Here is a 16,793-nt window from a genome sequence, read left to right on the forward strand (position 1 = left end):
TGAGCACCGCCAGCATTCAAAAGTGACCAAAACATCAGCCAGAAAGCATCGGAACTGAGAAGTGGTCTGTGGTCACCACCTGCAGAACCACTCCTGTATTGTGGGTCTCTTGCCAATTGCCTATAATTTCCACCTGTTGTTTATTCCATTTGCACAACAGCATGTGAAATTGATTGTCAATCAGTGTTGCTTCCTAAGTGGACAGTCCGATTTCACAGTGTGGTTGACTTAAAGTTACATTGTGTTGTTTCAAGTGTTCCCTTTATTTTTTTGAGCGGTGATATTCACATATATTTGTACTCTATCTGTGATGTCCATGCTTTAAATACTGAATCTAATTTTCAAGGTTGCTCCTTATAAAAAAGAAAATAGAACTAAAATCTGTAACTTGGAAAATACATTCGAAAGACAACAACTAAACAAATGAACTTGATTGGTTTACTTATTTAGAAGTCATTTTAACGGAAGCATGTACGAGGTTAGACAAGCTAATTTACCAGTGGGTCATATCACATTACACAGTTGGCCACATCACATGGCCAGTGATGCAGTGGTGGGATGCCCTACTTGCAACTAGAAGAATCTGTGTTTGATAACATCTAGTCCCCAGATCCCAGGTTACATTTGTAACAGAAAGGGTGTATGGTGTTAAAGCTCACAGTGCACTCTACCACTGCTGTGGAAACCTTTTCTTCTTCACATCTTGTTTTATATCAAACTTGTTTTGTGCATGCAGCCCATGGCCTTGGTGTAACAGTATTTTGGGTGTTATCTGCCCTTGCTGCGGGCAAGTATAGATTGTTGCTTACGTTGACCACACAGCTAGTATGCAGTTTTGTCTTGGAACAACTGCATGCACACATGCACATAAGAGCATGCGTCTACGTGTCAGAGTCGTTTGCTTGAGGATCATAGGTCAGAGTGTCAGTCTTCAGTTTCAGCCATTGAGGAGATCCTCTGTTACACTTTGAATAGATACTGTGAATGGTGTCTTACAGCAGATAGAGAGGGAGAGATGGTGGGAGGCATGTAAGTAGGAGAAACAGAAGGAGAGAAACAAAAATAATTGGTTTAGGCGAAGGGTTGTGGTAAAGGGGAGGTTGAGAGAGGAAATGAGCTTTTGTGTTTTCAGATAGCAGTGATAGAGATCTTAATGACATGTAAAGGTAACTCCTGGACCTTGTCAGGGCCAGTAGTTCTCATGGTTGACCATAAAGCAGAAGATTGAACTGTGAGTAGGTTAAAGTTAGAGGAGGACCAATACTGTGTTTACCCAAATGTAACATTATCAGTAATGTTATGTCATGCTAATGTGTCACATCAGTGTTTACAATTGTGTTGGTGCAGGTTACTGTAAATGAATGTGTGTTTTGTTTGTCAGGTATGTGTCTTTCCCTTAGAACATAAAGGCTTCTTGGTGGTTACATGAGAACCGACTGTGAATTAGAGAATCCCAGAAGAGTGGATGCTCTATATTTGGGAGCTGGACCGAGGCTGCTGACCCTAAGGCTGACCCCACACCTGCCCAGTGTGTGTGTGTGTATGTCATGTCTGTCATGGGCTACATTTGGGGACAGATTTGTAGAGTTCTAGAGATTAGTTAATCATGAATGGCTTTTTCAGTTAGATGTAAAGACCAAACTCCTGAGTAATGTGTGTATGGCATGCCTTGTGTATAAGCTATTTATTTGACTGAATCAGTTATTTATCATTTATTTACTTTATCATTATTTTTGCAGATATTGCAAAATATCTAAATTATTTTTTTCAATCATACCATTATACCACATTATAATAAAATAGTAAACAAAATTGCACAAAGGTTAATTTTTTTTTTCATTTTACTTAGTGCTGTAATATCCCTGCTGACCTTCATCTTAATATATCAATACACTGAATTTAAATAAAAAATACTTTGTAAATGTATGAAATGAATAATAATAATAATAATAATAATAATAATATACAGTGGAACCTGGTTATAGGAGCGCCTCGACATACCAGTATTTCGAGATACAAGCAAGCCTTTGAGTACATTTTTGCTTCGACATACGAGTAAAGATTTGAGATACGAGCATGCTTACAGATGCCGATGCTAGGTGGCCGAGCACTCGGAGCAGCCCACACCGCCTCACTTAATGTGTTCGGCGACTCCCGTAAGCATCACTTCTGTGATTTTCTCTCTATTTTGTGCATTATTCCTCATATTAGCGATGAGTCCAAAGAAAGTGAGTAGTAAGGATGGTGAGTCAATAAATATGAGCGTTGTGCCCGTGTGAGTGATCGAGCACACGTATGATCGCACTACATCCACGATACGTACCATCCTAAAGTTGAAAAAAAAAGCTTAATTTAAGTTAAGTTAATTCCAAGTTAGTAAAGTACGCTACGGAATCAAGTGTCTACGTCTGGGCCAACTCTCTTCTCTACGCTCCTCTTCCATACATACTCTATTGTATTGTCTGTCTTGAAGGTGAGAACTCATAATTAAAAACACATTTTAATTTATATCACAGGAATCCTTATATACTACATATTTTTTTGTGTGAATGTCTCTATAGCAATTAAAAACATATTTTTTTCCATTGTTAATAAGGGAGTTTTTTAGAGGGCCGGAACGGATTCATGTTTTTTCTGTTATTTCTTGTGGGAAAAAATGATTTGAGATACAAGCACTGCGAGTTACGAGCTTGGTCCTGGAACAAATGATGCTCATATCTCGAGGTTCCACTGTACAACGCAAGACAATATTGAAAAATACAATATTCAAATTATATTTAAATACTCTCTATATTTACTTGCATATTTACTTTGGTTATGAGAGTCAATTTTAAAAGTAATCTGTATTACCAAAAAGTATCAAACGTAAATTTTTTAGTCTGTTTTCTGGATCAGCTGTGCTAATATTGTTAGTCTTGAAGCATAGACATAGTGCATATGTTGTGCATAAGTGATTTACGACCAGCAAAAGCAAGACTGCTCGTTTTGTTCCGTATTTGGGTTTCAGGGTTCAGAGGTTAAGGCGGTCGAGAGGCAACATGAATGACTGCCTGTTATCAGGTGGCAAACAAAGGAATATGTGTGCAAGTATTTGGAAGGCAGAAACAGGAAACAAGGATTGACAGAAGGAAACAGTCACAGTGATGAGGAACTGTGATAGATGGAAACAGCAACACAAACAGGAGATAGAGATGCATCTCAGGGAAAAACACTTTCCTCCATATTGTCTTTTAACTCCTTGTAGTTTTCTGAGGAGTTGTTGGAAGCCCAATTGTAAGGTGTAAGGCTGTTAGCATAGCATAAACTGCGACTGGATACCGCTCAGCTAATCAATGTTTTAAAAATAAACCTAGTTGTCCTGTTGTTAGCCTTTTGTTTCTGGGCGTGGTCTGCGGGATGACGGTGTTTTAAGTGTCAGATCAGGTTTGTTGTTCAGATTGACTTCCTGGTGACTCCCTCATCTTACTGTTACATGTATTATGGATAGCAGGCTTGGGCTACCATGGCTCATAGTGAAGTACTTTCCATTAGTGACAAGTTAAGTTTGAGCCTCTCTACAGGTCCAACACAGATTAGATTTGCAATATGACCGACTACAAAACTGGAAGAACATCAGAGTCAAAATCGATCACCGGTGCATCTCCACTAAAAAGTAACAATTTAAATTGTCCAACTGTGTTTAGACACACAATCAAAGTTGCTTAAACATTTTCCTCCACAAGCTTTTAATAATAATAATTTTTATTTGACCTAGATTGACCCCACACTTCTTGAAAATTGAAAAATGTTGACAGCAGATCTGCTGCAACAGGCTGCCCTTGGAACAATTTCATCTCTTTCATTTTAAACAGCAATCTGTTTAGTTTTTGTTTTACTCTTCTCTCTCTCTCTCCAAATGTATTTTCCTACTTTCTATAACTCTTTACCCATTCCCCCATCATCCGTTTTTCTCCCCCTTTCAGACTCTTTCTTTTCTTTACTAATTGCCACCTCGTTGCAGCTCAGAGCTCAGTAATTAGTGAAGAGGAGATAGGTGGCGCCACTATATTGTGATGCCTCTAGTTAGTTTTGTGTGTGGCGTTATTGTGTTTGTATATTCACTGGGATTGTGCATGTGTTTCCAGCAGCATTTGGATTTTGTTTGTGTTTAATTTCAATTTTTACTCTTATCTTTGTGTGTGTGTGTATGTGTGTTTCAGTGCTTTATGCTTGTGCGACTGTGTCCATCTCCAAATTAGTGTGTTTTCCCTCTGCTTGTTAGAGGCTCCCAGCCCCTTCTCACTGCAATCTCTTTGTTTATGCAGTGTGAAAAGGGCCTGACGTGTGCATTAACTCCCAACTCTCTTATCCCACTGCACCACTCACCCCTTGTAGACCCTCATGCCCCTACAACACCAATCTGACACCAGGCTTTGCTCCCATCACCTCCTCCCATCCAATACAGCCTCAGTCCAACATGTTCTGTGAGAGGTCAACAAAGATGCATGAAAATCATTGTTTGGGAAAGCATCTTATTATGGTAGTAGACAAAGATTCAATGTCACTGATAGCACTAAATAATATTAAGAAAAAAGTTATTTAGTTAATTAAACTTTTCTTAGGGGTTACTACTCACTATGTTGTTTACAGGTCCACTACTTCAATGGAGATGCAAAGAACATGACAAATATGATATAATTTTAAATATGATGCATATATTTAATACTGCAACTTTAATTAAGTCTCAGCAACAAGAATGTATGTAATACGGTGTACCACAGTTTATTTTTATTTCAATCCAAAATAAAAAAACAACCTTAAAACAAAAGAATAAAGTCACCTTCATGCTGATCTTGAACTAATCAGGTGTACTAAATGTCACATGATTACAGAGCTTAGTTTTTTTTACGTCTTTTTGTTAGATAGATAGATAGATAGATAGATAGATAGATAGTTAGATAGATAGATAGATAAACTTTATTAATCATTTTCGTTCAGTTTAAACTAAAACTTCACTGAGAACAACAACTGTCGCATCCTCCCTTTTTCTCTCCTGTCATTACCTCTTCTCACTTTTTATTTCCTCTCCTCTTCTCTCATCTTCTGTCCTCTCTTCTCCTCTTTCCGTCTCTCCTCTACTGTGCCTTATCCTCTTCTTTGTTTTTCATTCATTATTGTAATAGTGTTTAGTGTTTGGCAGGTGTGAGCGTGTGTTAGATAGAGAAAGGAACGGCAGGAGAAAACAACAGTGAATAGGGACTAGCAACAGCAACTCAACCGTTTTATTGAGCTCTGCTGTTACCTTAATGAACGTTGTATGATTTCGTTCACTACTTTTAAATGTTTAATCTGTCCCCATTTACCTTCCTGTCATTTTTTTAGCAACTTCATGCACAGAGTGAAGCTAATTTGTTTTAGTGAGAAAGACTATTCCTTCAAGCTGCTGCAGGGAGAGATTAAAATGATTCAAAATCAGTCTCTTCCCTCTTTTTTACTTCTTCACACACGCGTGCACCTCTGCAGCTGGTTAGACCAGTGAACCTTTGAGGCACTCTCTGTGGCATTACATTTGTCGGCCAATTTTAAATTGACACTAAAGAAAGGACATAAAAAATAGTTTAGAAACATTAATTACATTTATTTTTAAATATATGTTCTAAACACTGGACTTCCTTGAGCAGAATTTATTTTAAATGTAACCAACCAAAGATGTTAGTCACTTAAATAACAGGTTTTTTGTTTGGGTTTTTTTTGTAAAGCTGCTGCAAATTGATCAAACAGAAAAGTAGGCTCAGATAGATCTCATAAAGCCGGTGACATCTTCAGCTCCCACACTGGAAGTAGTAGCCACACAGCTCCTCTTTCCTCTGGGCAGGACATTTTTAACATTCCACCCATTTGGACAAACATCTTCTTCTTTAACAATCCTAACTCCCTATTTCTCACATGGTGTGGCGGGGGGGAATCCAAATTGATTTTGGCTCTGTTGCAAAAACAAAAAAAGTGTTACCTTATGTATGTACAATTATTACCCAGCTTTTGTCACTAAAACTTGAAGCCATACGTTAACATTACACTTCATTTAAATTAAATAAATGTGAGCATTTATTTGAGTCCTTTATTGTGAAGTTAAAATTAGGTAATGCATTTGCCAAAGTGCCTGAAGAAAAATAGTGATACCTTTTAACTTTATGACCGAGGGATTGACAGTAATTGAAATATTTATGATATCATAATTACAAAGGGGATTTCCGATTATTCTCTGTCCTTGCCCTAACCGCACCTATGCCTGTCAATGGTGGTTTTTATGGTGGTTGTAAAGTGATACAGTGAGTGGTTTTACAGTGACAATAACAAGCTGTCAAAATCATTCCTGGTCTATCATTAGATCTTATTTAGGTTTAAATGGCTTGACACCTACCTCTCTTGCTCTCTCTCTCTCTCTCTCTCTGTGTGTTTGATCTTAGCCTATGTGTTTTCTAAGGTGTCATGTTTTTTAACCTCATCATCTGTAAGCATACAGCCTGACTACGTAAATCAAAGAAATTAAATTTTTACCCTTTACTCCATTGTCAGTTAATGAATTGGCTGAAGTATTTCAAGTATTGTTTAAATGCCATTGTTTATGTTACATTCAAGTACTTTTAATATGGTACAGAGTTAATGGTTTGATATTCAATTCAATTGAACCAAAAAGTTAATAAATTAATTTTATTAATTGGCTGCTTATATATATATATATATATATATATATATATATATATATATATATATATATATATATATATATATATATATATATATATATATATATATATATATATATATATTGAGTTTTCTTTTACCATCATGTTTCTTCACTTGACAGCATCAATGGCTGAAACACTGTTTTTGTGATGATAATAATTTTGCTGTGTTATTCATGATGACCCTTTGTTTTACCACCCTGCTTCTCCTATTCTCTATTTTAATTAAACTATTTTCCACCATTATTCCATTATTTTTCACTCAAGAAAAAGAATCCTTTAAATCCCTTAGTGCTTTACCCAAATGACACAACTTCCATTCATTCACATGTTCTCTTTCTCCTCTTTTTCCTCCCCACAGATTGTCAGGGCAGAAAGGATTGTGATGTAAATAACAAGCTTTCTTTGTGTAAAAGGACAGATTTAAAGCTGATTATGTTAAACAACTTGTTAGTTTAAAGACACAATAAAGTGAATGGATGGGTTTTAGCAGATATGCTGCTGTGCCACAGGGGTGTTTCTCTAAAATAGGGTTAATCCCCCTGTCTGTTCGCCAATTTGCACATCAATTGTAGGGATCAATGTGAAAGGAAAAGGAAAGATAGGCATTAAATCCTCTACAGATGGAAGACCAACACAAAAACTGTTAAGCAGCAAACACCGTCATGAACCGCCCTGGGCTTAAGGAAGTTGCTTTGTTAATTTTACAGAAAAGAAAAGCCGAATCCTTTTGTTACACCTGGCCTCATGCTGTCCTGTGTTTTCACCACCTTACTTTACTGAAGTAATACAACACAGTATTTTTGTTCTCTGATGGATTTCATGTTGATCAGGTTAAAAAGTGTCAAAAGATTCATTAAGAAGAAAACAGATGGGATGTTTCTCTTCCACTTGATAAAACCGCAAGCTTGTTTTACCCACAGTTCGGGTCATACACAAAGTTATACACATGTTTAAGAAAATCAAAAATTATACAAAGCAAATGGAATAATTTAATTTTTTCACTTAAATTTTATGAACAACCTTCCATTGTTTTTGAAATTTCAGATAATCTAATTTTTATTTGATACACTCAAATAATATTTTGTCATAAAAACATCTTCTTTTTCTTCTATTTTTTAAATTTTCCAGTTCATAGATGAAATCTGCCCAATTCTTCATACCTGCATGATGCTGGCAAAACTTTCTCTTTTTGCCTATATCAATAATTTATTTTTAAGTATTAGTCAACTGCCATCCATCTCTATAAGCAATTTGCGATGATTCCCTCTGCCCTCTGCTTCTAGTTTTGTGAATTCATATTTCTATTTATTATGAAATAAATAACTCCTCATCCAACAGAAAACTTTTCTCCATTTTGTTTTCTCACATTTTGCTGCTTTACTGTTGCTTGTGGTGGCCTCGGCCATTGTCTGTCTCTTTTTTTTTTTTACTCTCTCTCTTTCTTTCACACACACACACACATACAAACTTCACAGCAGTGAGGATTGGGGGCAAATGCTGTCACAATTTTTAAAAGGCTTCCCATGGTTAGACATGCTTGAAATGACATTTTAGTTCACTGGAGGATGGGAGTGGGGCAAAAAAAGTGTGGATAAGAAATACGAATGAGGAAGAGGGGGAAGGACAGAAGAAATTCAGGAATTGTAGCAGTGAGAACTGAAAAAAGGGACTTTAGGATGTTTAATAGTGATGTGTCCTTCGCAAGTGATTTCCCGAGTCACATGAAAGATTTGTTCATGTTGAACTCACGAATCACTCACAAATAACTCTCTGCGAACTAATCTTTCACTGCGAACTAATCACTCATTGCAAATTAATCACTCACTGCGAACTAATCACTCGCTGCGAACTAATCACTCTCTGTGAACTAATCTTTCATTGCGAACTAATCACTCATTGCAAACGAATCACTCTCTGTGAACTAATCACTCGCTGCAACTAATCACTCACTGCGAACAAATCACTCTCTGCGAACTAATGTTTCATTGTAAACTAATCACTCTCTGCGAACTAATCACTCTCTGTGAACTAATTTTTTGCTATGAACTAATCTTTCGCTGTGAACGAATCACTCTCTGTGAACTAATCTTTCGCTTCGTTCTCGCAGATTTGTTTTACGTGACAGAGAGCTCGGGTCTCTTTTGCTCTCATTCATCTTCACATTGTGGTGTGTTTTTCTTTCTTACGTTTTCACATGGTTTTAATTGCTTATGGCATTTTGTGTACTTTGTAGACTTTGTCAGCGGAAGCAAACCATGTTGCCTTCAGTATTTAGTGTCGGAGAACCGCAGCCTTCTTTACAACGCCCACAATAGGGCTAAAGCGCCACCTGCTGTAAAACGAATGAAATGATTAGTTCAAGATTCGTTCACGACTCGTTCATTTTACTGTTCAAGAGTCATGTTTAAGTTTTTATATTTTTTTTTCTTCTTTTGTTTAAAAACTAAATCTAAATCTACATATTTATTGTTTGGGTCAGACATATCCATAACAAAACTGACTTTTATGGTGAGTTAATCAAAAAATGACCAATGAATGACCATAACACACACGCGCATACTCAAACTTGGCCCAGACTTCTCAATTTCAAAATGAATTAAGTGTTCAGTCGTATAGTAGAATAACTGCTCAATCTTTGCTTTCAGACCTGTAATGCTAGTCACAGAAGTCTTCTCAGAATACACATTGGGTTTTGTCTACAGTAAATGCCTAAAGGCATAGGGATAGCTCTAAAAGGAAATGGTCTCTCCAAGTGTATGAGTCCATTAATTTATTAGCGTAAAAGCTCCAGGCAGGGCAGATCTATAACTGCTTCTTTCAAGTGTCTCTCGAAGCTATATGATTTATGAGCAGCATACCACTAAGTCAAAAGGTCTTCCATGAAGGCGTTAGTTACTATTTTGAAGTTAAGCATCTTGTTTGTAATTCAGTTAGCTAAGCATTTAATGTCTTAAAACTCTCATCTCATAAGTAAAAAGAAAACACAAAATAATGAATAACTGTGACTGGTTATTACAGCACTGACCAGTATTTATTAAACACCTTTCAGCAATGTTATACAGTTATGACAAGAGTCAGTATTTTCAATTTAAAAGAATAGCTGGCCTATACATGCTCCTTGTGTAGCATGTATAGTGAAAGTTGACCGTACTTTTGATTGCTCTGACAGTAAATGCGGGTAGTGAGGACATGGTAACAGTCATTTAATCTGGCCTTCATGCTGTGGGCTACTTCTCTGATAAGGGAACTTCCCTCTAAATTGCTAAATAGAATGGAGTAGAATAGAATTTAACACCTTCTATTGTCATTGCAAAACACAGGAATCAGGTGTATGAAATTAGATTAGCAGATGACAACAAATACCAAAAACAACCATATACTAACTAACTTAAATCAAATAAAACCTAAAACACGTAAGTACATATGTAATAAAATTTTAATTATACAATATAAATAAGGGCTATGAATCCAGTGAATCCATTAAAATGTGTCATCTAATTAATCCCACTATTGCTGGTGATTGATCGCAGTTAATCAGTAGTAATTGGAAGTGTTATTATTATTCATCATTATTAATTGGTATAAATAACATTCCTAAATAACTTTTAAATAACTTTTAAATAACTTTTAACTTAATAAATACTGTTTATACTGTGTTTAATAAATACTGGTTATAATTTTTCAACTTTTAAATAACTTTTTCAAAAAAAAAAATTTCAGTAACAGTAAGATAATAATCACAGGGTATCTACTGGGTATCTTTACGATGACTTGTAGAACGTGTCAAAAGTTTCTTTTAAAACATCAGTGAAGCCCTTCTCCTTAATATTGATCAGGACAACATCCCATTTAACAATTGAGTCAATCAACTTGTCAGCTGCAAACTTACTGTCTGCCCTGTGCTCAGTAAGACTGCTGAGACTCTTGCTACAGATAGGTTCATGTCCTATTCTTTAAGGTCAAATTTAAAATTGTATGCAAACTGCTAGAAAAATGTTGCCCCGTAGCTTTTCGGTTAATGTGCCAGATGTCAGACAACATGAGACAGATCTGGACTGCCAGCCAGTAGGTCAAGGAAACTAATACTTTACATGTCTTGGCAGCTACACCTTTTTGATATTTTTGAAGAATGATACCTGGCATTGTCCTGATTATAAGTTTTTGGCTACAATTTTAGATTATTGTAGACACTAAGTGGGATTCGGCACAACATCACTGTGCTGCTTTTTCTTATGTTATACATTCTGAAGGAGAAATGTCAAAGTTGGAGAAAATGATTTGTGATGTGATCAAAGGTAACAATCCCAAAGATTGTTTTCAATAATCTTCTCTCACTCCTTTTTTTCTGCCTTGTCTACTGTTCACCAAGTCCTTCAAGCCAAGCTCTGTCTGTGTGTGTGTATGTATGTGTCTGGGGAGGGTACCAGCCCTCCCTACGAGGCAAGTGATGTAAACTCCTATCTCTCTTTCTCTCTTTCTCTCTCGGCTGGACTGTTACTGTCAGAGGATTTGGAGGACACTCAACTGCTTCTGCTTCTGCTGCTGGTGTGTGAAGTGTGGTGTGGACTTTTTCGAGATACAGTGGGCGCTCACACACACAGAGGAGTTGTATGCCTTAGAACGACCACCCCCCCCCCACTCATCTCTCTCTCTCCCTCTGACACATATATACACACACTCGGTGAGAGCGTGGCAGTGTGGGAGAGGTGGATCCTGTTTTGTGTTTCTACTAAAGAGAGGAGCGGAGTGGAGCAGCAGACTCTACCATGCCAGTGCAGGGAGAAAGGCTGAAGCTCTGCCTCTGTCTCTGGAACCGCAGTCCTCTGCTATTGCTGGGACTGTTTTCTCTTCACATGCAAACACATGGTGAGTAACTGCACCTTTTTTTTTCTTTTTTTTACTCCTGCTCACTCTAATTATTGCTGTTTTTTATGCCACTTGATTGTAAAGTCTTACATGTACGAATGTGGTTTCAAAGTTAAATGTGCAGCAGTGAGTTGTTGTGCGTCTATTTCATGCACTCTGAGGTTTGTGCTCACACCGAACGCACAGAATTTGAAATCCGCAGTAAAGCTTTTATGCAACTGTTGATGTGAAAATTGGAGGATTATAGATGATTCATTGGCAATGACATAGTTTTAAGCTTGTGTGATGTATGATTTTTTCAACTTTAGAGAATAATTCAAATTAATTTTCTTCCTTTTTTAACAAAAATGGAAATATACTACATTTATGTATTAGCAGGAATTGTATGTAAAATAATAAATTATTGCAAGGAGTAATGGCTTGTACTTAAATACCAAAGGCTTTATCATCATTTCATCACTTGGTGCACCCGTTTTCCAGGTTAACAGCGACTCATCTTCACTCTGTGTGACTTTGTAATGTTTTCTTTAAACAGACTGGTGGACTCAGTATATTGTCATGGGTTGACACTGTTACTGTTAGCCTCTTTGTCTGTGACCATGTTTGGTGTTTGGAGTGTGATTGGTGAGGTGTTGGGAGAGAGAATGTGTCAGATTTATTGGTCCGTTATGTTTGGTGCTGTGTGTCATTCCAGGTTTGTGCCTGTGATTTTCTCCCACACATCACTTTAATCACATTTGTGTAGCTGGTCATCGAAAGAACACCTGTTGAGGCTGGAGAAATATAAATTGACGTGTGTGTTAAAGTTACACTACACATTACATTAGTGTAGTGTTTCTTCTGAGTGATGAGTCTGTGCATACTTTTCTCCTTTCCCCCTTTGTTGTTCATCTATTTAAAGTCATGGGAGATTGTTTCAGCTGGGAGGCCTGAAGTGAAGCCAGAAAAGGCTCATACTTGGTGTGTTATGTGTTGAGGTTGTCCTGTAACCTCTGGCTGCATGTCACCCCCATTTTCTCGTCCATCTTTCCATTCATTGTCATCTGTTGAATCGGCTTTCTTATGGAATCCATGCTGAGTTGCCCCCTTTGTTACCTTTTGGTGCCTGATGTCTTAACAGCTTTGTCTTAGTTTTTTTTAAAAAAACAGCTGTTTAGTCTAAAAGGTGGGGAATTCCACATAACTAGGAATTTACACTTCACACCTTGCACCATGTTTTTCCCACTTGGGTCACATCAGACACAAAATGTCCTTCTATGATAATGCGTTAAGCACTGGATCCGTTCAATTCTGTTGTATTTCTCTCACCCTTTCCAAACAAAAAATAATAAGGGCATGTTTAATATGTTTTTGTATGTTTTTGACATGTTTTTGTATGGCTTAATTAACATAAATGTATGACTTCTTAGCACTCGTACATAGTTGTATGAGTGCTTAGTAGCACTTGTTGCTGCGAGACAGTGTTTGGTCTAAGATCACAGAGAAAATCCAGCAGAGACTGAGAATGGACAGCACAGGGAGACAGCATGTGTGAGACGTATTGTGATGGAGAGAGAGAGAGAGAGAGAGAGAAAACAATATTTCAGTCTCTCGCTCTCAATTCTGAGGCAGTGTATATGCAAACAAGTGTGTGTCTGAATGAGATATGATATATACAGTAAAATAAACTTGCTGCTGACACCCAGGCTATCATTTCACATTTACTCCTTATACTAAGCATAGTAAAATAATCTAGGAAAAGTTGATCATCATCGACGTAGATTAATTTGACATTTTTTACCTATCAGAAAAAGATTAAATCTGCTTTAAAATATGATAGCATATAGAAAATCAGGCTCTTAAAGTTAACCTGAAGTTAAAGTTGTCATATATTTACTATACTATATACTATACTATAATCTACCTTAGTATACTATATTTTTAACTAATTATTTCAACAGTCTATTTCTGTATTTAATGTATGAAAAACATAAATCATTACATCATTTGGGATGTAACAATATACTTTAAGCCATCACTATTTTATGTTATTGTTGACTAAGGTTGTAATAGTAATAGAGCTCATTGGTTGATCGTCTGTATAAAAGTGTTAACCTAAAATAAGATAAATATATAAATATATATATATATATATACACTATAAGGCGCACTTAAAAGCCTTTAATTTTCTCAAAAATCAACAGTGCGCCTTATAACCTGGGGCGCCTTATGTATTACTTCTGGTTGTGCTTAATGACCTTGCACCGATTTTATAAAGCCAAACCACACAGCTCATCACGCATGGTACAGAACTGAAGCACAGTGGGAGCCAACAATGACGTTTAACTCTGTTATCACAATTAGAAGATGCTCAACAACAATTGTTACAGTATAGTTGTGTAACCCATATTCCGTGCAACGTTGCATTGTGCCTCCCAACAACCGGAGACTCTACGTTGTGTTTTCGTATTGTCGGTGTAAGGTGCGATGCAGGACGACTCAGACACATGACTGTTGATTTTTTTTTTCATGGTCAAAAACTCTTTTTATTTCTCGTTTTTCACTGGCCAGCAGTATTCACAGGCTTGTTTATTAATGTTTTTTATACAGGTGTGAAAAGGTTTCATGACAATTGTCATTCAACTTATGACTGGTCTTGACAATCTGTAGTCTTTTACAATGGATATTAAATCAGAAACAGTTACCTGCTTCTCTGTTTACTTATTAGTCTGTTGTTTTGATCGAAAGGATACATTTCACTGGGAACAAGCTCAGTTTCCTAACAGCCGTCAAATAAAGCCTCACTGACCTGTAACTGTAACCTGACATGTAAGTGTATGAGTGTCTCGTGTCCTTTATCAGTCAGGTTTTTACTTACATACTGTGTTTGTGTTGGCTGCTACCAGATGAATTGTGTTTTCACGGTGAGCTGTCGCAAACTAATGCAACTGTATTAAAATAAAACTTTGCCCAAGACTTGTTAGCAACAGCTTTCGTTGGTTGACACACATAGATGATTGATTGGAGCACCAACAGCCCTATTGATTTGATGACAAATGGATGATTGATTGTCAAGGTAATTGATTCAGCAGTGACTCAGCCACAAAAATATTTGTTTTGTAGAAAATAAATTTTACAGGTAAATAGACAAAAAAATATGCCATATAGTGTAGAAAAATATTATCTGTCTACACTTTATTGTTATCCATTTCTTCTCTCACGCCATCCTGTTCCTAATTACGGTTGCAGGACACCTGATAGATTACTGAATATAGTAGCCTCTTTTTGGTTGGCTAATATTTCTGGACTAGTAGCCACAGGTGAAAAAAAATAGTAAAGATGGTTGTAGCTGTAGACGACTACATTGTCTGCACACAAGAGACAGTTTGACCTGCAGCATGTCTAGGTGGTTGTACTTTGTAAACTATGAAGGACACTATTTTCATTATTCCTCAAGAAAATAATACACACACTAAGTGGTTTTTTAATGACCTTTCCAACTAAACCAGGCTGTAGCCTGTGAGTTCTGGGAAATGAAGAGTGAGCACGATAGCTTACATTTCATTGTCCTTGGTGGAAATAAGCACCACTGTATCAGTTCTCACAGTCAAAGCTCTGCCAGTTGCTTTCCTTTTGTCACAAGTCACCAATGAGACAATGTTGATCTACACAGAATTTAAAGTTTTGTTTTGACAGTAAAGAAACGTCAAGGTTTTTTAGCAGAAATAATCCCACTGACTCAAGTGTTGGTTGTTATTGTTCAGTTAAAGTGCTGCAATGCGCCATGTCTTTCAGTCTTCTGTTGATTCTTTTGTTTTTTGTTATTTTGGCAAAATCACATCTACGAGTTAAAGTACTAAACACCTGCTGGGTAATTTGAGGTTTGAAAGATGTCTTTTCCTACAAGCAGACAAGGCAGCTCTCATGTGATGTTGTGTTATTGTCAACTGTGATTTAATGAAAAATTGAGGTTCACAGAGGAAAGTTTTTTTTCTGTACCCCACAAGAGGGCACTACACTTGACAATTAAACCCTGCTACTGTACAATTGAGAAAGACATTTTTAAAAAGACAACTGGATCTTTAACACATTTTTTAAAGATGTGACTATAATGCAACATATAATCCAAAGTTCACAGTGTTTCATACCATACCATACCATACCATACCATACCATACCATATCATGCTATATCATACTATTCAACAGAATATACCAGTTTCCGCTAGTGTGCTAAGGAAGAATTTTCTGCTATAATGTGAGGGATTGTCAAGTTGGATAGCACAGATCTAGCAGTGTGACTATTGTGTTCTTAGAGCTCAACACATTTCTGTCTGCACAGTACAGTGATGGACAGATAACAGGTGAGGGGCAGAACAACAGACTAAAGCTGCTTGTCAGGAGACTTGATGCAATGGGACTGTAGGAGATTAGGGTTTTCCATGCTCTCCCCTCCACAGCCTCACTACGCCTCTATTCTGCGTGCACACACACAGACACACACACCATCAGTCATGTAATTTTTATTTCTGTTAAAAGGAGCATGATTTCACATATTTAAGATCTAATCAGGTCTGTAAAACTATTTCAACCATTTAAATGAAAAAAAAACAATACAGAATTGTGTGAAAAGTTTAAAATATTTTACTAATATTACAGAAATGTCTACTATCTACTTTAAACTGTTTACTATGAGAGCCCACACAAGATTTCCAATGTGCCTGGACTGTTTGTTTATGCACAAATGGCAAATAAAAAAAACCTTGAACCTTGAAATATACCGTGTCACAGAAATCAAACTATAAGGCTTAAAAAAAAACTTTTTTTTTTCAAAGTATAACAACTTGCTACGATTGCTACGATTGCAGCAGTGATCTTGAGTTAAAGACAGTGACATTATGTTGTTTGTTGTTAGCAAGCAAGCACACTAAAATTGGCTATAATGGGATAAATATTTTTTTTTTTTAATGTAAAGCTCTTCTTACTCTGCCTTGATAGTATGACATTATTTTGTCATATTTGGTAATTACTAGCTGACTGGATATTTTCCAATCATTAACTCGATGGTTAACCCATTAACCAAATGGCTTTACAATGAAGACAACCACCATATGCAGTGATAGCTACATAAATTTTCCTTGTGTCTCTGATTAGGATGCTAAGAGGTGCTGAATTCTTGAGGGAAGAAAATTACTTGAAAAACAAAATGAAAAAAGAAACA

The 16,793-nt window shown here is 36.6% G+C and overlaps 1 protein-coding gene across 1 annotated transcript in view; it reads left to right on the forward strand.

Annotated features, from left to right (window-relative positions):
* bmpr1ba (bone morphogenetic protein receptor, type IBa) overlaps nucleotides 1-16,793 on the forward strand; it is a 64,521-nt gene that overhangs the window by 29,558 nt on the left and 18,170 nt on the right. Inside the window, exon 2 of the mRNA XM_025053252.1 lies at nucleotides 11,233-11,594. Coding sequence (XP_024909020.1) covers nucleotides 11,495-11,594 — 100 coding nt within the window. The 5' untranslated portion in view covers nucleotides 11,233-11,494. The remainder of the gene's footprint in view (nucleotides 1-11,232; nucleotides 11,595-16,793) is intronic.

This window comes from Cynoglossus semilaevis, chromosome Z, assembly GCF_000523025.1.
Source record: "Cynoglossus semilaevis isolate Cse_v1.0 chromosome Z, Cse_v1.0, whole genome shotgun sequence".
Classification (NCBI taxonomy): domain Eukaryota; kingdom Metazoa; phylum Chordata; class Actinopteri; order Pleuronectiformes; family Cynoglossidae; genus Cynoglossus; species Cynoglossus semilaevis.